Consider the following 23,504-nt stretch of genomic DNA (forward strand, 5'->3'; position numbering starts at 1 on the left):
GGCGTGGCCTGAGGTCCCCTGTCAAGCCCTGCCGGGTGGGGGGTGCGGCCTGAGGTCCCCTGTCAAGCCCCACGGGGGCTGGGGAGGGCTTAGCCTCAGGTCCCTGCTGATTGCTCGTTAAGGCTCCTTATGGGAACTTGGCCTCAGCTGTGGGTGCAGCCATCTTTGTGATGGAGTTGTGGTCAATTAGCATATTCCCTCTTTATGAGATAGGGTGTGTGTGTACATATATATATCTCTTTATATATACACACATATGTATACTTTTACAAGCATATTTACACATAATCACATGAATGTATAAAAATACATAGAAAAAACGCTCAGAGGCCTCCACATTAAGCTAGACAGCAGTCACTTTGGGGGAGAGTGGTGAGTGGGGGAAGGAGATAGGGGGGCTTCCAATTTATAGGCCATATACTTTTGTATTATTTGTATTTTTTACAATCCCATATGCCTTTCTTTTGACACTTTGTTACTAAAATCATGGGTGAAAATCTGATGGGAAAATAGAGCCACACAGACCTAGCATGCCAGTTATCAATTCATTGCTGCTCAGCTCCCAATCCATGCTTCAATGTGTTGTGTTTAAGGGACAGCATACATTTTCCTTCACAGTGAGTAAGATGTTAAACTTTCTCAGTAGAGGGCGCTGGAGGGACACTGAATGAGGAAGGGGTTCTACTGCTGCTTCCAGCAAGGCTTAGCCAGGAGCCAGGGTGTGAGATTATGGGGTGATGATCTGCCCCGGCCATGCAACAACCTAGAAGGCTTGCCCAGACTAGTGATCACCTTCCCTCGGCTCCCTGGACAGACACCACATTCCAGGCCTCCTGCCCAGGCTGTACTTCCTCTGCACGCCAAGATGCTTGGCCACTGGCTGTCCTGCCTGCCCACTTGAGTGTTTCCTCTGATCCCCTCTGCAAATCCATGCTCCCAGCCACTGGTTGTGGCTCACCTTACAGACACTGTGTGCTCCAGGCTGCCTGCTTGCACCAGCTACCCCAGCTTGCACCAGTTGCAGCTCACCTATATTCCCCTACCCCTGAACCCCAGAGGGTTTCCTCTTTTTTTAATCCTCACCCAAGGATATCTTCTGTTTATTTCTAGAGAGAGTGGAAGGGAGGGAGAAGAGAAAGATGGGAGGGAGGGGAGAGAGAAACATTTACATGAGACACACACATCCATTGGTTGCCTCCTGCATGCTCCCTACCTGAGCTGGGGAACCTGCAACCCAGGTACCTGCCCTTGACCAGGAATTGAAACTGAGACCCTTCGGTCTGTGGTCTGACACTCCAACCACTGAGCCAAACTGGCCAGGGCTGAGGGTTGCTTCTTGCTTTCATAGGAACTGTGGACCAGCAATGGCCAGGCAAACCAGTGAACTTCTCTGCCATCTAGTGGGCTAAAACTATACAGGGTGGGGCAAAAGAACAGTTATGAGTACTCGAAAGAGAATTATTCCTGTATTATTATTTATTATTCTATTATTTTCCATATGAACAACTGTAAATCTACTTTTGCCCCACCCTATATTTTGTCCAATGAGGCCTAAACCCCAGCCTGGGAAGGGCCCCCTTCTAAATTTGTCATTCCTTGGATACTCTCCCTAGGCTACCATATAACATTTTCTTATCTCTTTAGTTACTCTTTTTCCAGTTAATATAATAATTCCTTATATTTCTCAAACTTTCCCAGTTTAAGTCTCCTGACTGGACCCAGACTGATGAAGACTTGACTCTGAGAGTGGTCCCAAGAGACAAACCCCAAAGATGGGATTTGAGGGTTAGCTTGGTCGTGTGCTTAAAGCTTGGGTGCAGTGCTGAGCTCCCTGCCAATGGGAAATCGTTATTAGTAACCCATTGAACCCAGTGACATCACAATTAATCCAGCCTGCAGTTTTCTGTGGTGAAATGCCAAGTCAAACATGTGCTTTGGGAGTGACTTCTGTGCCTGACTGGATGGCAGTAATAATGATTGTAAGGGCTGTGGTGTGGATGGATTATTTTGAGTGCACTTGAACATTTACAAAGAGAAAATTACAAGCTTGAGTCTGTTAACTTTCCGTTCAAGTCATGGTCTGAGAAGCAGAAAGTGTCTATAACAGCCCTAAAACAATCTCATATTTATTACAGCCACACAGCTGCTACTGCTGAAAATCAAAAGCAAAGTTTAATTAAGTGGGTTGTTAAATTATAACAGTTGAATTCACCAACATGTCATTTCTCATGTGAAACTTAGGGCACTAGTAAGGAAAGAAAGGAATCCTGAAAACTGGAAGGAAGATATCTGGTTATACCCAGATGAAACTAACAATCCTGAACCCCCAATTCATTCTGAGTCTTCCTTACTAGTAGAAGTAGCTTGTACTCCTATGTCTGAAGAGACTTACCTTCTTCTGCTTGAAAACCTTTTGATGACCTCAATTGGGACAGAAGTCTTGGGAGCCTCCCTCCCCAAGGCTGACCTCGCTAACACTACTGCTCTGTGGCTAACCTGTCAACAGCAGAGACCAATACATGGCCCCAATATGGTACCATTCCCAGGAGGACCAACCTACAAATTGATTACACTGGACCTCTTCCACCGTGAAGGGGGAACGATTTGTCCTCACTGGAATACAGACACATTCTGGATGTGGATTTGTCTTCCCTACCTGTGATGCCTTTGTCAGCACCCACCATCTGTGGAATTACAGAAGGCCTTATCTAATGGTGTGACATTCTGCAAAGCATTACATCTAATCAAGGATCTCATTTCACAAAAAGGAAAGGGCATCAGTGGGCTCAGGTCCAGGAGATCAATTAGTCTTACCATATACCCCATCACCAGAAGTGGCTGGCCTAAATTCATTGACAACTCAGCTACAGCACCAATTGGGAGCCGGTATCCTAAAAGGGCTCGTGCTTTGCATCAGAGGCTATTACATGGTGCTGTTTCCTCTAGAGCAGTGGTTCTCAACCTTCCTAATGCCGCGACCCTTTAATACAGTTCCTCATGTTGTGGTGACCCCCAACCATAAAATTACTTTTGTTGCTGCTCCATAACTGTAATTTTGCTACTGCTATGAATTGTAATGTAAATATCTGTGTTTTCCAATGGTCTTAGGTGACCCTGCTAGCGGTTCTTAACCTGTGGGTCGCGACATTAGAAAGGTTGAGAACCACTGCTCTAGAGTCAGAATCAAGGGATGGAAGTGAGTGGCTATTCTCATTATTCCACCTACTGACTCTCACACAAATGTTGCTTCCAGTTCCATAACTTTGAGATCTACTGGTTTGGGAGGTTAAGTCTCCATGGGGAGGATGTTTCCACCAGGAGATACAACAACAGATTCACTGAATTGGAAGATAAGAGCGCCGCCTTGCCATTCTGGGCTCATTATGCCACTGAACCAACAGGCATAAGAAAATGGCGTTAATTTACTGGCTGAAGTGATTATCCTGATTACCAAGTGGAAATTGAGTTGCTGCAATTGAGTTGCTGCTACATAATGGAGGCAAGAAGGACCATGTCTGACACCCAGGGGATCCCCTGGGGCACCTCTTAGTACTTCTGTACCTGATCATAAAGTTTAATGAAAAACCTCAGCAACCAAAGAAAGCAGAATGACTGAAATGAAGGTTTGGGTCACTCCATTATGTAAAGAACCAGAGCAGTGGAGGTTCTGGCTAAAGACAAGAAATGGGCAGTTGAAGGAAGCCATAGATAACAACTACAACCTCATGACCAATTACAGAAATGAAGTCTATAGTCACTTTGCACTTTTTCTTCCCGCTTGTTATATGCATGTGTTTATATGTATACACTAGCCATTACCTTCTCTCTCCTTCCCATTTTTTTATTTACACACAAATAATTGGAGGTTAACTTTACAATTTCATTTTTGGGTAACATGAATATTCAGTGGGACTGGAGGAGAAATTAATACAGTGATAGATATGACTGTTAAGATTGTTTTCTCATTTTGGGAAAGAGTATTTACTTGTAAGAAGAATAGTGGTAACTTCATTAGCAAAAATATAGACTTTTGTTGTTATGAGGAAGTTCGAAAGTGTATAGAGGGTGCATATGGAGCTAAGTAGTCAAAGGGTGGACGGTGCCAGTTATCAATTTATCTGTCAACTCCAAATTCACCCTTCAATACGTGCTCCACGTGAACTAGATGTTAGCTTTTCTCAGTAGAGGGCAGTGTAGGGACACTGCAGGAGGAGGGAACTCTGACTGTTTCCAGCAGCAGGTCAGTCAGCAGTGTGGGTATGAGGACACCTGGTGATGCTCTGCCTCAAACACACACCCAGAACAAACAATCCCTTGATAACCTCACAGCCTTGGCCTACACTGGCGTCCATTTTCCTGTGGCTCTCTCCACACAGACACTGCATGCTTCAGGTCTCCCACTCACATTGGTGCTCTTACTCTGCAATCCCATGAACCTGGCCACCAGCTATGGCTCATCTGTGTCAAGGAGGGCTGCTTCCTGCTTGCATAGTGACTATGGACCAGCTCTGGCCCTGGCAAACCAACCATCTTCTCCACTACCCAGTGGGCTGCAACTATACCTTTTCCATCAAGGTTGGAATACCAATTAGGAAGGGTACAGTTACTTTGTTATCACCAAAGCGTTCTTTATATGAAACTTCACCTATTTAGTCAGTCCTTGCTTTCTGTCTCCTGATTAGACTCGTACTGATGCAACCAGTGTACCATCCCACAGACCACTTGCTTGTTACAAAGGGGGAAATAGGACTTTACAATGAAGGATGTGCCATCACCATCCTAATTCCCTTGTGAATGTCAACATCCTTCATAGCAGACAACCCGATACAATGCTGACTCCAGATGTGATGCAGCACAAACACCATGTCATTGCCTATAAAGCACTTCTGCCAAAATGTTCAACTAGAATCTAATCCAGTGGTTCCCAACGTGGGGCACATGCGTCACAGGGGGGCAATTTGACTTTTCAGGGGAGCAATCTAGAATGAGCTATTAACAGTGACATTTTGCATTTCTTATGGTTTTAGGGGCCTCATATACAGTATATAAATATATAGTGACATATTTATGCATTTCAGTTCTCTATTATGTTTTAAAACTTTATTTGCTATTTTTTCTTATCACTTCATATTATTATTATTTTTAACAATTTCTTAGTATTTATTCCCCAGTACTTCAACTGCCTTTTTTTTCTTTTATTTTTCTCTTTCATGGATGCCATGTTCTTTGGAAGCTTGTTTAGACCAAGTTAATGGCCTTTTAGGCTTCCTCCACATGAATAGGAGTTCACTTTTTTTTTAAAATATATTTTTATTTATTTCAGAGAGGAAGGGAGAGGGAGCGATAGGGACATCAATGATGAGAGAGAATCACTGATCGGCTGCCTCCTGCACACCCCCACTGGGGATCAGGCCTGCAACCTAGGCATGTGCTCTTGAGCGAAATTAAACCCAGGACCCTTCAGTCCTCAGGTCGATGCTCTATACACTGAGCTAAACCAGCTAGGGCAGAAGTTCACTTTTTGAATAATAAGAATTATATGTCACGGGGTGCGGGGGGGCATCAGGATTTTAGAAATGCTTAGGTGGGGCATGGCCAAAAAAAGGTTGGGAACCACTGATCTAATCACATCTTTAGATATAATACAGTTTCAGGAAATAGAGGCTATGATAGAGAAAAAAGTTAAAAGGTTCCACAGGAAGCAATGGGATAAATCCAGAAAGTGACTTGGTCTCTTTTTAAAATTTTTTAATTTTATTTGATTTGAGAGAGAGAGAGGGAGAGAGGAAGGGAGAAATATCAATTTGTTGTTCCATTTATTTATGCGTTCATTGGTTGGTTCTTGCATGTGCCCTGACTGGGGATTGAATCTGCAACCTTGGCACATCGGGTCGACCCTCTACCCAACTGAGCTAATGGGCCAGGAACTCCAGAAAGTGACGTGGACTCTTAAACAAGTCAATGTCATGAAAATAAAAAGTAGGGGTGGGAATGGGGATAATAACAAGTTTATAAGGGACTTAATTAAGAGAGGTAAGCAAATGAGTAATTCTTATTTAGGTCTCAATTTGAAAAAATTGGTTACAAAAAGACACTTTGGTCCTGGCCAGCTGGCTCTGCTGGTTGGAGAATTGTCCCATACACCAAGGTTTCGGGTTCAATTCCTGGTCAGAGCACATACCTAAGTTTTGGGTTTGATCCCCAGTTGGAGAACATATGGGAGGCAACCGATTGATATTTCTCTCTCACATCAATGTTTTCTTCTCTAAAATCAAGAAAAACATATCCTTGGGTGATGATTTAAAAAAAAAAAAGTACACTTTGAAGAAAACTGGAGACATCTAATATTAGATGATATTAAATGTTAATTTTGTTAGGTATGAAATAGATTGTAGTTTCATTGAAAAGTGTAATATATATATATATATATATATATATATATATATATATATATATATATATATTTATTGATTTCAGAGAGAAAGGGAGAGGTAGAGAGAGATAGAAACATCTATGAACCAGAGATTGGTGAAAAAAGTATGGCAAACTGTTGATACTTGTTGAAGCCGGGTGGTGAGTACATAGATGTTCATTAAATTACATTGACTATATCTATATTTGAACTTTTCTTTAATAAGGGTTTTTTTAAACTTCCAAAGTAGTTGAAACAAATATTGCAACATGGTAACAATTTTAAAGCCTAAACTATGGCTATGGATGTTGATTATACTATTCTACTTTATTGTACATTTGAAATTTTTCAGAAGAAAAGGTTAAATACAATTTCCAAGAAAGAAAGGGGGTTCATCTCTATCCAATGCTCCAGGGAGTCAAGCTCAGACGATGTCTCAGCTGTGTCCACTGCAGTAACAGAATGTCACTGAGAACAGGGTAGTCAGACCAGAGTGAGTGGTCACTGGGAAGAAAGAAAATGGAAGTAAGTATAGATGGTAGTTTTGGGGAAGGGGAAGGAAAAGACAGGGCAAAGAGGAATTTATTTTTTGAAGAGGGAAGTTTCTTTTTTGGTAGGATGGGGAGATTTGAGTATACTTGAAATCTGGTAGAGAGCACCTGGGGGTAGGGATGGTGGAAAACAATGTCGATCAATGATCTTCAAATTTCCCTGCTGCAAAGAAACACCCGGGTTCTTGTTAAAATATAGATCGAATTCTCAGGGCCCATCCCAGAGATAACAGAGGATATTGGACTTAAGAAGCTGCATGTAGCCAGCATCTCAGGTGATTTGACGTAAGGGGTCCTGGACAACAGGAGAAACACTGGCTGAGGGAGGGTGTGGGTGGATGGAACATAGTTTGTGACAAGGGAGACAGGTGCTCATCTCCTCAGAGGGGTAGGAAATAGAGCAGGTTTGCTCGGGGGACGCCTAGGTCCTTCCATACAAATGACTTCCAGTTCTCCAGGAAGCATGAGGTGAAATTAGCTGTTGGGAGGAGGGACCAAGGAGACTTTAATTTTCAATATTTCCAAAATGTTTTGATTACAATTAAATGTTTCTTTGTACAATCTTCTAAAAGGAAAAGCAGAGCCCTTGTGGTGAGTGTAGGCTGACCCCACATAACAGGATTGTGAAGGCCCAGTTGAAGCTGATAGCCATGGATTTGTAGTAAACTCAACCTGCCTGTGTCGGACCCTCATGGCAGTGCTCAGCAGCCTGGGTAGGGCACAGAGATGGTGAGTGGTGTGGTTCTGGGCCAGCCAGGTGCAACCAAAGGGCAAGGAACAAGATTGTCAGGGAAAAGGCAAGAAAGACACGGAAATGACTGACCATGGCTGTACGCCAAGCTGGACAGGGAGAGACACATTTATAGAAAGAAATTCTGCATGTGGACACAAAGAGAACAGCGGACTCCAGGAATGAGGATCACGGTGAGGTTGAAAGACAGGTGTATTAGAAGGTATCAGTGTCAGTGAGGACAGGAGCTTGTGGCCAGAGAGGGGGCTGTCTGAATTTAACGGTTGAAGTAGAGTAGTTCTGGATGAGAACAGCACACAGTTGGGGTGGCTGAGGTAGATAAAATCACTTGAGTAGAGCTCATGGAACCCTGAAGCCAGGTGGTCAGGGAAGTTATCCTGGAAGGTGCAAGAACTGGGATGCTTAGGAGGCTGTGGGCCAAAGTCTCCAATCAAACAATCAGTGAAGGGTACAGTCCAGGAAGATGGCAGTGACACAGACTAGGGTGGGAAGGAGGCTCTGAAATGGGTGCACAGTAAGGGTCAGGGAGTGAAGAGCATCAAAGCAAGGACCATTTCCCAAGGCTTTGAGGTAAAAAAAGGCTTCGTAGGAACAGTGAGGTGATTCAAGCCTCGAGGGCAGCATGGGGTATGGATGGGCAGAGTGAAGGACAGCAGGGAGTGTGGCCTCTCAGAAAAGTCTAGGGGTGTAGACTTTGTGAGGACAGGCCACACCTTCAATGAGGAATGCTGGTTATATCTTTCTCTTCTACTTGAAGGTCCCAGAGTGGAAATCCCCTCAGCAGCAGTAAATGGACTCTAGAGTCTAATGCCAGGAAATCACTAAACCTAGCAGCTCTGGTCGCCTCAATTCCAGCCTCCTCGAGGAAACAGTGAAGGAATTCTCCTGCCAGTGCAGCTAAAATGCTGGAAGTGTGTGATCCACTACAGTGTGAGAAGAGCTCTGTGTGAAAATAGATGATCTCTAGCTCTGGCTTAGTTGGTTGAGCATTTTCTCATGCACCAAGGGATTGCTGGATCGATTCCCAGTCAGAACACTTGTTGGGGTTGTAGGCTTGATCCCTAGTAGGGGGCACGCAGGAGGCAGCCGATCGATGGTTCTCTCTCATCAATATTTCCTCTCTCTCACCCTTCCTCTCTCTCTCTTTAAAATCAACTAAAACATATTAAGAAAAAATACATGATCTCCAGCCTGTCCAGGCTGGGTTGACAAACCACTTGGAATGAAGAAGCCATTACATCTAGCCTTGGGGAATAATCTATTAATTACAAAATATCCAGGCCCTAAAGAGAATCCATCACCATCCCTGAAATCCCTTGACTCCTACCTCCTTCAAAAACAAATACTGCCCTGGCCTGTGTTTCTCAATGATGAGTGTCATCCCATGTACTGAAAGGTGGAGGGTTCGATTCCCAATGAAGGGCATGTACCTGGGTTGTAGGTTTGATCCCTGGCACCAGTAGGGCACATGTGGAGGCAACTAATCAATGTGTCTCTCTCACGTTGATGTTTCTTTGTCTCTTTCTCCCTCTCTCCCCCACTCCTGCCTCCCTTCCACTCTCTAAAAATCAATGGAAAAAATATCCTTGGGTGAGGATTAACAAACAAAAAAACAAAACAAAACCCAAAAAACAAACACAAACACTACTAAAGAACTCTTGTACACTGTTGCTGGAAATGTAAAGTGATTCAGCTACCACAGAAAACAGTATGATAGTTCCTAAAAATATTAAGCAGAATTACCATAGGATCTAGCTACTCCATTTCTGGGTATATATCCAATAAAATTGATAACAGGGTCTTGAAGAGCTATTTTTACACTACTGTTCATAGCAGCATTATTCACAACAGCCGTGAGGTAGAAGTAACTTAAGTGTCTATTAAAGGATGAACAGAGAAGGAAAATATGATATACATACAATGGACTTAACAAGAAAGGTAATTCTGATACATTCTAGTGTCATGGATGAACCTTGAGGGCAGTATGTTAAGTGAAATAAGCCAGTCACAAAACAGCAAATACTGTATGATTCCACTTATATGACCTATCTAGAGTAGTCAAATTCATAAAAACAGAAAACAGCATAATGATGGTTGCCAGGGATGGCGGAGGGAGAGAATGAGGAATTATTATTTAATGGATATAGAGGTTCAGTTTTGCAAGATGAAAAATTTCTGGAGAGTGGTTGCACAACGATGTGAAAATACCTAACACTACCAGATTGTGCTTTTGCATGAATAAGATAGTAAATTTTTTATCATGTGTTAACCTTTTGCACTCGGATGTCGAGTGTGACTCGACACGGTTAGCATTGGTAGCAGCTCTTTTTATACTCTTTGAATGTATCAATAATTTGAAATATAAAAAAATCCAAATTAATAAGTTTGTATGAAAAGAAACTCCAGTTTTTTATTCTACTGCCGCGCTTTGTAAAATCTGGGGTATTTAAAAAATTAAATCCCGAGTAGAATAAAGGAATTGAGAAAAAAGCAAAGGGTTAACTACAATTTTAAAAATGTTCATCTTTATATGTGCAAAAAAGAAAACAACCCAAACACACAAACTCCAAAAAATCTGCTAAAATAGTCTACTTCTAAGAAGAGTTTCAGAAATATACAGGGTTTGGCAAAAGTAGGTTTATAGTTGTTCATATAGAAAAATATATAATCCTATTCTATATAATAAAAGCCTAATATGCTAAGTGTCCAGTCGTCTGTTCAACCAATCAAAGCGTAATATGCTAAGGATATGCTAAGGCTGCTCAACCGCTCGCTATGACGTGTACTGACCACCAGGGGGCAGACAGTTGACTGGTAGACCAGTTGCTATGACATGCACTGACCACGTGCTCCAACCAGTAGGTAAGCTTGCTGCTGGGGTCCAGCAATCGGGACTGAGCGAGACAGGCTGGACTCGCCCTGGAGCCCTCCCACGGTCCCTCCTCAGCTGGCCAACCTCCCACGTCGCTCCCCAGCCCCGATCGTGCACTGGTGGGGTCCCTCAGCCTGGCCTGCGCCCTCTTGCAATCCAGGACCCCTCGGGGGATGTCGGAGAGCTGGTTTCGGCCCAATCCCACAGGCCAGGCCGAGGGACCCCACTGGTGCACGAATTTGTGCACCGGGCCTCTAGTACAAGAATAAACTCTGTTGTTATATGCTGTTTTAGAACCCTATACCCCTCCATTACACTGATTATGACCAAACAAATACTGAGTTGTTAGTGTTTATCAACAGTCTCCCCTGCTGGCTGTTAAGTTCTATGAGGGGAGACAGGGTCCATGTCTTTTTATTGGTTGATACATTCAGCCTTGGCAAAGGGTTGAACAAAATTAATTAATGGGATTATTCCAAATTGGGTTTCTAGGATAAAAACAGCTAAAATTCTGAAGCCCCATAGAATTAATCATCATTCCCTCTCCTTGCCTTTTCCAATTGGTAAGTTTTCCAGAACACTACTACCTTCAAAGAAAAAGAATCCTGTTCTATAGATAGGACTCAAAATGCTCTGTCTGCCACCTGTTTATCATTCATTCATTTTACTCGAACCTGTAGTAAGTCCTGGCATGAGGCTATACACGAATACAGATAAACACCAAGTATCTGCACTTAAAGCATTTCCACTCTGGTGGAGAAGCTAGGAAATGCTATTTTATTTTCCTGTGAAAACCAACCAAACAAACCTATGCTTTAGCACAGGTTCTAGAATAAGGCTGGGTTTAAATCCTCACTCCACTACTTACTAGCTGTGTAACCTGGTCACCTAACCTCTCTGTGTCTCAGTTTCCTCATCAGTAAGAAAGGTTTAATAATGATACCTAAAAACAAACAAACAAACAAACAAACAAACAACAATAATGATACCTATTTCGTGGGATTGTGAGACTTAAGTTAATACAGATAAACGTACTTAGCAAAGTGTATAGTACATAGAAAGGCACAACTTCTGTTAGCCAAAATAATATATGCTCCACAGCAAGGCTTAGACTTCTACTCCTTTCTGCAGTACAGCACACACAGGTAAACATAGGCTAGCCACGCAGGTCAACACTTCCACTTCCTGGTGCATCAACAAAGCTAAAACTTCATATCATAAATAGGAGTTCGGTAATAATGATGCCATTATTTTTAGTACTCTCCTATTTAACAAGCCTGCATAGGCAACATATATTTTCAAAAGTAATACAAGTTAATATTTTCAAAAGTGTATGCTGTGTTGTTGTAGACACTAAATTTCATGCCAATTACATCCCTTCTCCACAAAAACAGATATCATTGTTATTTCCTCACTTTACTGATTTTAACTAAACTTTTGCAAATTTTTTCCATATTGTATGGAAACATATTTACTAGAAATAACAAATGCAACAGAGGTCTAAAAATTGCCACAAGGCATTTGTCACTCTTATGGGCAAAATGGTGTCTTCTATTGAAATAAGACCCCAGCCCTAACCAGTTTGGCTCAGTGGATAGAGCGTCGCCCTGCAGACTGAAGGGTCCCAGGTTCGATTCCGGTCAAGGGCATCTACCTTGGTTGCGGGCACATCCCCAGTAGAGGGTGTGCAGGAGGCAGCTGATGGATGTTTCTCTCTCATCGATGTTTCTAACTCTCTATCCCTTCCCCTTCCTCTCTGTAAAAAGTCAATAAAAATATATATATTTTTTAAAAAGAAATAAGATCCCAATGAGATGTCTTTGTGATCTTTAGTTGCAATCAATGAAGTGTTTTTTAAAAACTTTATTGGGCAACTACTTACTACATAGCAGGCACTGTTCTAAATAAGCACTGGAGATAAAGAGATGTAAGAAATACGCTCTCAGCCCTCAAGGAACTTGATTTAGCAGAAGAAACCTACTATACAAACATTGCCCTACTGTACCATACATAACAGACCCTGGCGCTGGGTCCAAAGGAAGGTCAGCTGTCTCTACTGGGTTGGGTCAGGAAAGAAAGAGTACAGAAAGGACCCTTGAACTAAGTCCTAAAGGATGAGCAAGAATGGTCCAGACAGATAAATAATGAAGGAAATGGCAGTGCCCACAGAAGGAACTGCACGCTGGGGCAGACACAGGGAGCCATGAAACCTCACGCTATACTGGGGTCCTGTTCTGTGCAACCGAACGCAAAATTTGGGTACAAGAGGGGCAAATGAAGTTGGAGAGATAAACAGGAGCCGACTTACAGATCTAACGAGAGTAGTTTGTACCAAGGATAACGATGCAAACAATTTACACTTTAGAAAGATTAGTGGACTCTACCACTCCCAGGAGAGGGCTGTCCTTAGCTGGGGGTCCCAACTCGCGCAGCCCCGGATTCACCGACGACGACTGGTCCCCTTCTCCCCGCCTCGGTCAGCACTGCTACCCCGCCCGCCGTGCGCCCCTACGCCTCTCGGAGCGCCCCGGTGGTCTGACTTCGGCAGGACCTCCGGGCAGGAGACTGGGCACTCGCTGTCACCAGGCGGCCTCCTTTAACGTGCTGTGAGCATCATTCCGGAGGCTGACAGACCTAGGCTTCAGCGTTGGGCTCTGCCCCTACTTGTGTGACCACCAGGCTTGCCTCAGTTTCCGTACGTTCAGTGGCAGACGCCGGGGGAGAGCCGGCGAGGGGCGGACCCCAGCGCCGAGTGACGGGGTCGCGCGCTGCGGGCTCCGCCCCGACTCGAGCCGGCGGGAGAGCGGGGTAAGCCAGGCCGTGGGTGGGAGGGCGGGGCGGCTCACCGATAAAAGGCAGAGTCCCCGAGCGGGTTCCAGTTCGCCGTGTAGCAGTCCATGGCTGGTGCAGGGGGCTGCGGGGCAGCACTGAAGGGACACCCGCCTAAGCAAGGGCTCCAGGCCGGCACTTCCGCTTCCGCCCTCCTGGATCACGTGGCGAGGCCGCCGCCACTGCTTTGAGCGCTCCGGGCAGCTGCATTCGGCTGCCGCCGCTTCCCCGCCCACACCCGGGCCTAGTGCCCGCCTCGGTGGGCCTGGCTCCGGTTCCTGCCCCGACCCGGCAGCCAGCCCCGCCTCCTTCCTGTCCCCTCGGGCATTGAGGGTGCACAGGGCGGGACATGGGTGACCGGAAGTGGGAGCTATGAGCGTCGCTGCCCCGGGCGCCGAGGCTCGTGGCGCCGTCGGGGCCGCCGCGACGCACGCATGGAGAACGCTGGGCGCCGGGCTTCGCACCGACGGCTAGCCGGGTCGCACGGGCTCTGCGGGGCGGGGACTGTGCAGCACCGACCGACCTCCCCGGGCGCGGGAACATGAGGCCAGCCCTGAAGCTCACTGCAGGCGAGGCGCGCGGTGCGCAGGCCTGCCCTGTTCGCGGGTGAACTGCTTGGCGCTCCGGGAATCGGTAATTGGCGCGAGCGGGTGCGCGCGCATGCGCGAGGCGGTGGCGGGCACGTGGCGGGGCGCTGGGCGGCGCCGGGCGGGAAGCGCCTCTGTGCCCCGGAGGCCTACGTGCCTGGCGACCCCCTGCCTCTGGCGCCAGCTGTGACCGAGGCCCGTGCCACCATGGGCCTCACGCTGCCGCCGCTACCGCCTGGTCCCTGTAGCCCTGAGCTGCCGGGGAGGGGCCGGCACTGGTCTCCTTTATCCTGCATTGGGCCCTGCGGCCGACCTGCCCCGAGCTCCCGCCCTCGCGCGGCTAAGTGGCCTCTTCCTGCAGCCGGGTCGTTGTCAACAGCAGCATGGTCTTCTGCCTGGAGAACAAGGAGCCGCGCTGCCCCCGGCGAAGCGCCATGGTCCACCTCCAGGCCTCGGAAGTCCAACAGCTGCTACACAACAAGTTCGTGGTCATCTTGGGGGACTCAAGTGAGTGCTCCTCTAGGATCACACTTCTCAGTCCCGCACCTGCAGCCTGTTGTCTAAGTCTGGAGACTTTGTCTCCATCTCTGACCCCTAGTCTATTCCAGTCCAGTAGGTTTTCTCATTTTATTTCCCTGTGCGCCTTCACAGGTGTCCTGACAGATGTAGCCTGTCACGCTTTTCACACCATGTTGCTTAGCAGTTTTTTCCTCCCTGACATCTCCCATAATTTCCCTTATGGGAGCAGGTGACTCAGATGACTTCTGCTAGATCTCAGGTCACTGTATACTAAGTTGGGGGTGGTGCACAACTAGAAGGATCAGTGGCAGTGCCAGGACTTTTGAACCTCACCCTTTCTCCTGCCTCAAAGTCAACACTCCACAGAAGTGGTGTTGGGCAACCCCAGCCCTAGGAAAATGAGGAGCCTGGACGTGGGAGACACTGGGATGGGGTGAGGCTTGCCTTAGCCCCATGATCTGTCTCCCTGCAGTCCAGCGAGCTGTGTACAAGGACCTGGTGCTCCTGCTCCAGAAAGACTCACTGCTCACAGCCGCCCAGCTGAAAGCCAAGGTGAGGGAAACTTGGTAGCAATGCCAATGGTGGGTGGGCACAGACCCTGGCCTGGCAGGGTTTTCCTCCCTGGCATGGGTCTGACCAGCTGGGTATGGGGGTGGGCAGGGGGAACTGAGCTTTGAACAGGACCAGCTGGTGGCTGGGGGTCAGCTGGGCGAGCTGCACAACGGGACACAGTACCGAGAGGTCCGCCAGTTCTGTTCGGGTTCTGGCCACCACCTTGTGCGCTTCTACTTCCTCACCCGAGTTTACTCCGAGTACCTGGAGGGCGTCCTGGAGGAGCTGACATATGGGCCTGCTCCGGACCTGGTGATCATCAACTCCTGCCTCTGGGATCTGTCCAGGTTGAGGCGAGGGGAGAGGGAAATATTGGTTGGGGGTGGAGGTATGGCTCAGAGGCCATCTACCTCTGTGCTGTTGCCCACCCACTGTGCTGCCCCACAGGTATGGCCGCTTCTCAATGGAGAGTTATCGAGAGAACCTGGAGCGGGTGTTCATGCGTATGGACCAGGTGTTGCCAGACTCCTGCCTGCTGGTGTGGAATATGGCAATGCCCCTGGGAGAGCGTGTCACTGGGGGCTTCCTTCTGCCTGAGGCAAGTGACCCAGCCCCAGGATGGAAGGAGGGGACAGGTGATTAGTAGATAGAGGACCGTCCATCCCCAGCCTGCTTCATTCTGTGGCCCTTAGATGCTGTACTTTCTCTCAGCTCCAGCCCCTGGCGGCCTCTCTGCGGAGGGATGTGGTTGAAGGGAACTTCTACAGTGCTACGCTGGCTGGGGACCACTGCTTCGACGTCCTGGACCTCCACTTTCATTTCCGGCATGCAGTACGGCACCGGCACCGGGACGGTGTCCATTGGGACCAGCATGCCCACCGACATCTCTCACACTTGCTTCTGACCCATGTGGCTGACGCCTGGGGTGTGGAGCTGCCCAAGCGTGACTACACCCCTGGTGAGCCCTATCATGAGTGGGGAGGGTCGTGATGCAGAGAGGGCCCTCACAGCACAGGGCGCACAAACAGAACAGGACAGAGATACTCCAGGGGAATAGAGGCCCCTTAAGGATTTCTTCTTTCTCACCCCCTGGGGAGGGTAAGATCACAGGAGCAACAGGGCAGTCCAAGTTGGTTCTTCTGGTCTAGCCATATAGTGACTTTTGGCTTCTACAAGCACTGAGTACATGAGACAGCATGTCAAGAGATCCCTACCCTACAGATGAACTGGAAAGAAATGGGAGTACTCTGAGCTAGGCATGGAAGTGAGGGGTAGAAAGACAGAAAGGGAGGAAGGCCAATCCAGGCAGTGTGGCAGAAGTTCCTTGGCTGGTGCTGTCAGCCTCTCAGTTCCTGCCTGCTCCAAAGGGGCATCATGGCTGAGTGTTTCTACATCTGCTTCTCCCCTGGATCATGTCCTCAAAGGAAAAGTTTCCTGCCTCCCTTTTGACAGCTCATGAGCCCTTTTGCTTCCGTGTTTAGCACCACTGCTGTGTGCACAGTAGCTACAGGTTAGTGTTTGATGAATGAGAGACGTGAGTTGTGTTAGAAAGCTGTTCATCAAAGCACTGGAGGGGATGGTCGCACAGACAGACCAGGAATGTTATAGAGGCAGACTTCTGGGGCTTGGCGGCCAGGAGTTGGAGCATCAGGGAGGTAAATTCGGACTTTGATTATATAATGGTCCAATTTCCTTGTTTTTTAGATGAAAGAACTGATCCCCAGCAAAGAAGGAATGCTCTAAAGGCTGAAAGGCTAGATTGTGGTGGCTCATGTCTCCTGAGTCCAGTTTGTAGCTACAGAAATAGGGGCATCAAAAGGCAGAGTTGGGTGGGAGACTGAGTTGGTGAGTTTGGTCAGGACAGTTCTGTTTGAGGTACTGTGGAAATGTGGAGTAGATTTGGAGTCAGTGGTCTCCACAGAGAGATGGAAGCTGAAGGGCATGAGTATGAACCTCGGAAGAGATAGCAGAACAACAGCCACATTTTGGAGGTGGAAGGAAAGAGAGAGTAATGGAGGAAACAAGGAGATGAATGTAGAGGCATTTTCAGGGAGGATGAGGCTATTGGCCATGTCATGTGACTGTCAGGAAGAAAGGAATTTGTTAAATTTGCCAGGAAGTGGCTACATTTAGTGGGAAAAGTGTTGCATAATTGGAGCAGAATTAAAAGAGGTAGTGAGCAGTTGCTGAGGGAATGTAGATTGGGCACAATACTCTGGACATTTGAAAGGAACAGGGCACTACTGGGGGAAGAGGGAGACAGGATCTTTATGTTTATAAGAGAGAAGATTTACTAACTTATTTATTGGTCTGTGGTTAGTTGCTCGGAGAGGGAAAGACTAAAGACCCAAGAGGTGGGCAAACAAAGGTAGAAGGCTCTTTGGAGGGGAGCATGAGGTCAGAACAAAGGTGGATCTACTGACTTTTGAGAAAGACAAGGGAGAAGGAACACACCTTGGGCTTGGCCTGAAATGAGAGGGAATGAGGAAAACTGGGTAGATGGCAGAAGGTACTCCCGCCTGGAGGAGGGAGCAGAGGTTTAGGAGAGTGGAGGGCTAGAGTTCAGGGCAGCCTGGCCTCTCAGGCCTTCCTAAAACAACCATCCCATTCCTAGACCCATGGATTGAGGACTGGCCAGAGCCGGATCATCTGTTCCAGGGGAGCCAGGGGCAGCCCCCAGACTTTGGGGAGCAGCTGGCCTTGCCCCCACCTTCTCCCTTGCCCCCTCCCATGCCTTTTCTCTACCCCCTTCCTCAGCCCTCCCCACCTCCCTTGTTCCCACCCCTGCCCCAGGATGCCCCTTTTTTCCCATGCCAGCCCTTCCCACCCCATGAATTCTTCAATTATAATACAACGGAAGACTTCTCAGTGCCACCCCATTTAGGTAGGTGCCTCTGCAGCCTCCCATCACAACTTTCCCAGCCTCTCCTCACACCTTTCCCAGCCTAGCCTCCTGTGTCCAGGCAGGCTGAGAGCAGTTGGATAACCCTTGTACTCCAGCCTCTCCACCCCCTCCTCAGGATTGGGTTCAGTCATAGCTGAGTCTAGAACAGCATATGTAGACTCATTAATCAGCTCACTGATTGTCACAGTTTCCTGGTTTGGAGGAAGTATTGCCATTTTGTACATGGGGAAACTGAAGCCCAAAGAAACTCACCCTGGAGGACCAGAGCAGCCTAAAGGCAGAGCTGGGCTCACCCTGGCTAGAAGCCCACTCTGACAAATGACTGGTTCTTTTGTAGGATGTGGCCCTGGAGTGAACGTTGTGCCCGGTCCACTGCCACCTCCAGTTTCTGGCCCTGTCCCCCATGGTCAGCACCGGGGCCCGGTGGTCCACCGGGGAATGCCACGCTGTGTTCCCAGCAGCCCCTACCATGTGCCAAGGATGGGGGGACCCTGCAGGCAGCGGCTCAGACACTCAGACAGACTGATCCACACATACAAACTGGACAGGCGGCCTCCTGCACATTCGGGGACATGGCCTGGGTAGACTGGACCTTGGGCCGGGGCTGGATGTGCCAATGGCCCTGCAGGGCCTGCCTGCCACCCAGGTGCTGGGCCATGGTGTTGCTGTGCCTGGCACTGTTCTTGTCCATTGCTGTCACCAATAAAGGCATGGAAGGACAGAGTGGCATCTTCCTGTGTCTCCCAAACCGTGACCTTACGAGTTGGGAGGCTGCCTCTGGGCTCTTTCCAGCTTTGGACCTTCCACCTCACATTGTTTGGAAATCATTGAATGTGACTTTCCTGTTGCCTCACACCCTCATTCTCACCAGAACACATAAGCACTAACAAAGATCTTGGGCAGGTTACCTCTTGTCAGCTGCTCTCTGGGATTGGAATAGCAAGGGCTGAGTTGAAATTGTCAACATTTTACTTTATTTATTTAATAAATTTAGGTTGATGAATTGATTTTAGGGAGAGGAAGAGATAAATATTGATTTATTGTTCCACTTATTTATGCATTCCTTGGTTGATTTTTTTTAAAAAGATTTGTTGAATTTTTAGAGAAGGAGAGAGAGAAACATCGTTGTGGGAGCACAACATTGAATCAAACCAGCAACTAGCAACCTCTCGGTGCACAGGACAGTGCCCACATTGGTTGATTCTTGTATGCGCCCTGACCAGGGATCAAACCCCCACCCTTGGTTTTGGTGTATTGGGGCGATGCTCTAACCAACTGAGCTATTTGGCCAGAGCGAAATTGTCAACATTTTATGTGGAATTTATGCATCTGGATAATTCTTACCTGTACCAGTCTCATGTATTCATGTGTACATTCAACATTCATCTGTTCCTGGAGATAGAAAAACACATACCTTACCTTGCACAGTTCCTGGCATATGATGGACACTCAAGTGATTGGAACTAATCAAGAAGCTCCCAAACCCAAGTGGGAGACTGATTAGAAATCCGTTATTTAATAAATATAATGTGCACTAAGGGCAGAGTGAACACAGGCCAACTTATTTGGTGGCGGGGGAATTCCAGGGTGGGTGTAGAGGATTGTGTCAAACGCTGTAAGGGAGAGAATACAGGGTCTCAGCTTGGACGAGTGACTTGACCTTAAGCTTGTGACTAAACATCAAGGGGGATGTGGGCTAAATGGTGGCATGGGGTGGAGAATGGAGTGTGGAGCAGGAAAATAAGGAAACAGACCCACACATGATCAAGTAGAATTGGATGGAAGAGAGGAATGCAGAGATGTGCCAATGGCCCCGCAGGGCTTGCCTGCCACCCAGGTGCTGCGCCATGCATTCTTTCCATAGTTTTTATTGAAATTTTACCTTGGCAAAGGATATAACATCTAAAATGGAAATGGAAATAGACCACAAAAGTGTTAATCCTTGCTAGCAATCTAAGTGCAAGTGAAGCTGCTAAGTTAGCACACACTGGTGTTGGGGAAACTGGTACATTAATAGTTAGAGCCCTTTAGAGAGCAACCTCAACAGAGCAGTGGAGAATCAAACGAGACAGCACCTGAAACAAGGTTGGTTTTCTTTGGCATAGCCCCAAAGTGGAAGGGCACATACGTAAATGAAAGCAAGCCTTTTGTTCAGGAGATAAAATCTAGATAATTATTTTTTGCCAAAAAAAAAAATTTCCTTTGTTAATAAAACCCATCCTTTGAACAGCCCTCTTCAGCTGCATCCAGTTTGTCCAATCCCATGTTCACTCCTTTCTGCCTTTCCTGAAAAACCTATTCTCTGGACATTTTGCACCTCTGCTTCTGAAGCTTCTCGGTACCGCTGGAGAAAACTACACCTGGACTGATTTACAGAAGAAAATGAGTTACTCGGCCTCATGGGACCCCTCTCTGTCGGTTGCCATCCTGTTCTCTAAGAATTCCATCACCTTCCCTAGTGGGCCTTTCCTAGGCTTTTCCACTCCTCGCAAACCCCATCCCAATTCTGGAACTCTCACTTTGTAAGCACTGTGCAGAGGGCTCCAAGTTATCATCATTTTACCTCTGCACGTCTGATTTCCACCCCATCTTGCTGTGTGTCTCCCAACATTTTCTTCAGCGCCCCAACATAGATTTGAAGGTCATCATAACAGTGGATGGTGATAAGTTATCTTCAGTTGTCATATAAGCCTACAATACAAGACACTTCTGCATTATAGATTTTATTCAGTCATGATTGGAAACAAGAAACTTAAATAGTCACATACAAGTCATTACATGCATTTGAATTATTTCCCAGCCACTGTTTTGAGATATAAAAACGATGAAAACCGTATGTTCCTACAGTGTGTGTGTGTGTGTGTGTGTGTGTGTGTGTGTGTATTGATTTCAGAGAGAGGAAGGGAGAGGGAGAGAAACATCAGTGATGACAGAGAATCATCAATTAGCTGCCTCCTGCATGCCCGCTACTGGGGATTGAGCCTGCAACTGGGCATGTGCCCTGAACGGGAATCGAACCATGATTTCCTGGTTCATGGGTCAATGCTCAACCACTAAGCCACACCAGCCGGACTAGATTCTTGGTTTTATTTTTTCCCCCCAGCTACATTATTTTTTTAATTTCATCTACTTTAATTTTTTCCATCACCATTTATCCCTTCTATGCCCTTTTTCACCTCCCTTTCACCCCCACAATCACCACACTGTTGTCCATGTCCATGAGTTCTCTCTTTTTTTCTTTTTTGCTCAATCCCTCCACCCCCTATCACTCCCCCAACACACACACACCAGAGATGTCTGTTTGCTTTTTATGAGTCTCTCTATTTTGCTGTAGTTCAGTTTGTTCATTAGAAACGACATATGAATTAAATCATATGGTACTTGTCTTTCTCTGCCTGGCTTATTTCACTTAGCATAATGTTCTCCAAGTCCATCCATGCTGTTGCAAAGAGTAAAATTTTCTTCCTTTTTACAGCAGAGTAGTATGCCATTGTGTAAAGGTACCATAGCTTTTTTATCCACTCATCTACCGATGATACTTGGGCTCCTTCCAAATCTTGGCTATTATAAATAACCCTGCAATGAACATAGAGGCTCAGATATTCTTTCGAATTTGTGTTTTGGGTTTCTTTGTATAAATTCCCAGAAAAGGAATCAGTGGGTCATAAGACAGTTCCATTTGTAATTTTTTGAGGTGACTCCATACTGTTTTCCACTAGATTCTTGTTTTTTAAAGAATGCCTCCAGTATCCTTTCCTTTGCCATACCAATATATTCCTGAAAGGAGTAGAGGATGCAAGAGCACTTCAGATGTGATGCCAGCCTTTATTTTCCCAGTGTGTGTGTGCTGGGGAGGAGGGAGAAGTCTTTTAATAAAAGAAAATTAGTGGAATTTTTTTTTCAAAACAGTTTAACCAAACACAGTGTCCCAACAAAAACAGATGACCTGCCTTCATCCAGTTTGTTGCATAGATTGTGTGTTGAGTTCATCATATGTTGGTGAAAGATAAAGATAAACTTTCTGATTGCAAAGAAATAGACCTATACTTTTTAAAAACCTACTTTATTAAGGTCTCACTGACAGTAAACTGCACATATTTCAAATGGATGATTTGATATATTTTGACATGTATACATCTGTGAAACCATCATCACAATGAAGTTTATCCTTCTGCCTCTTTAAAATCCCTCCCTGCTTCCCTTCCCATCTCCCTACTGTCCCCCAGCAACTATTGATACTGATCTGTTTTCTGTTACTATAGATCAATTTGCATTTCCTAGAATATGAGATAAATGGAATCATTCAATGGGTACTCTTTTTCATCTGGCTTCTTTCACTCAGTCTAATTAGATTGGTGGAACAACATCCATGTCATTGTGTGTATCAGTAGTTCACTTTTTTCACAAGTTCATAGTATTCCATTTTATGGCTAAATCAACTATTTATCCTTTCACCTGTTGGTGGACATTTGTGTACTTTAGTTTTTGGCTATTACAAATAAAGCTTCTTTGAATATTTATGTACAAATCTTTGAATAGACATATATTTTCATTTCTCTTGGGTAAACATGTAGGAATGAAATGGCTGAGTCATATGGTAGATGTATGTTTAATTTTTTAAAGAAACTACTAAATTATTTTCCAAAGTGGTTTTCCGATTTTACATTCCCCCTAGCAGTGTATGAGGGTTGCAGTTCCTCCATATCCTCGCCAACACTTAATATTCGTTTTCTTAATAATAGTCATTCTAATAAGTGGGTAGTATGTTGGGTATTTTTAAAGATTTTCTTTTTAAAGCGATTTTTAGAGAGGGGAAGGGAGAGGGGGAGAGAGAGAGAGAGAGAAACATTATGTAAGAGAGACACATTGATTGGTTGCCCGGAACCCTTCGGTGCGCAGGCGACGCTCTAACCACTGAGCGACTGAGCGACGCTGGGCATGGTGGAAACAACAGATCTTAAATCAAGTTCTTTTATTTTTAAAATGGAAAATATTTGAAAAGTAAGAAGGCAGTATAAAGGATGCAAGATCCAAACTATAGAAGAAAATGTCTCAGCAAAAAAAAAATGACTTGTCCAAAGTTGGTTACTTCCAGACCCCTACAGACCTCACAAAAGACAGCTTTTTACCCCAGGAGGAATGGGAAGACAGACTAGGGGTGGGCCAGGAGTGTGGGACACAGTGAAGCCTGCAAGATGGGGCCCTTCCTTCTCCAGGATTCTCAGGATTCCTGAGAATGCTTCTGGGCTTCTGGTTGGGGGACCCAGATAGAAGATTTGGGGTAAGGGGTGAGGAATCAACGAGGCCGCGACTGTGAGGAAGGTGGACCGGAGATGATCCTTCCTGGAATCCACCATCCCCTGGCCTGTGAAATATGTCTCCCCTCCTTCAACCAGCACTCCAGCCAACCCCGATTCTTCGCGGCCAGAGCTGGAGATATCCGCCAGAGGGCGCCCTTGCACCGTCGGTCGCCGGGTCCGCAAGCTGTGATTCCCTGGCTGTCGATTTTCCCGGATGGCTACCTAG

General features: G+C 46.3%; 2 protein-coding genes across 6 annotated transcripts in view; one reads left to right on the top strand and one right to left on the bottom strand.

The window, feature by feature from the left end:
- VPS16 (VPS16 core subunit of CORVET and HOPS complexes) overlaps window positions 1–13,625 on the bottom strand; it is a 29,544-nt gene extending 15,919 nt beyond the window's left edge. For 3 of the 4 annotated variants that reach the window (XM_054723716.1, XM_054723717.1, XM_054723718.1), the window contains exon 1: window positions 13,433–13,573. In XM_054723716.1, the coding sequence (XP_054579691.1) occupies window positions 13,433–13,485 (53 nt within the window). In that variant the 5' untranslated portion in view covers window positions 13,486–13,573. Of the gene's footprint in view, window positions 1–13,432 lie in introns of all 4 variants that reach the window. The other variant, XM_008141018.3, reaches the window with a different exon arrangement.
- Window positions 13,626–13,696: 71 nt separating this feature from the next.
- PCED1A (PC-esterase domain containing 1A) lies at window positions 13,697–19,507 on the top strand. 2 transcript variants are annotated; one of them, XM_008141016.3, is made up of 8 exons: window positions 13,697–14,048; window positions 14,364–14,509; window positions 14,994–15,073; window positions 15,182–15,420; window positions 15,521–15,671; window positions 15,785–16,031; window positions 17,688–17,957; window positions 18,316–19,507. In XM_008141016.3, the coding sequence occupies exons 2-8, from the start codon at window positions 14,386–14,388 to the stop codon at window positions 18,561–18,563; spliced, it is 1,359 nt and encodes a 452-aa protein (XP_008139238.2). In that variant the 5' UTR covers window positions 13,697–14,048; window positions 14,364–14,385; the 3' UTR covers window positions 18,564–19,507. The 2 variants fall into 2 exon arrangements, with proteins under 2 accessions (XP_008139238.2, XP_028000493.1); XM_028144692.2 differs by lacking the exon at window positions 17,688–17,957.
- The last annotated feature ends 3,997 nt before the right edge of the window (window positions 19,508–23,504 follow it).

The sequence above is a fragment of the Eptesicus fuscus genome, chromosome 12 (assembly GCF_027574615.1).
Source record: "Eptesicus fuscus isolate TK198812 chromosome 12, DD_ASM_mEF_20220401, whole genome shotgun sequence".
Lineage (NCBI taxonomy): Eukaryota > Metazoa > Chordata > Mammalia > Chiroptera > Vespertilionidae > Eptesicus > Eptesicus fuscus.

What these genes read in the sequence shown, in the direction of transcription:
- PCED1A (XM_008141016.3), top strand. Translation starts at nt 14,386, where the DNA reads ATGGTCTTCTGCCTGGAGAACAAGGAGCCGCGCTGCCCCCGGCGAAGC. An exon ending in CCGCCCAGCTGAAAGCCAAG is followed by an intron (nt 15,074 to 15,181) that starts GTGAGGGAAACT and finishes GGGGGTGGGCAG; the next exon opens with GGGGAACTGAGCTTTGAACA. An exon ending in TGCCTCTGGGATCTGTCCAG is followed by an intron (nt 15,421 to 15,520) that starts GTTGAGGCGAGG and finishes GCTGCCCCACAG; the next exon opens with GTATGGCCGCTTCTCAATGG.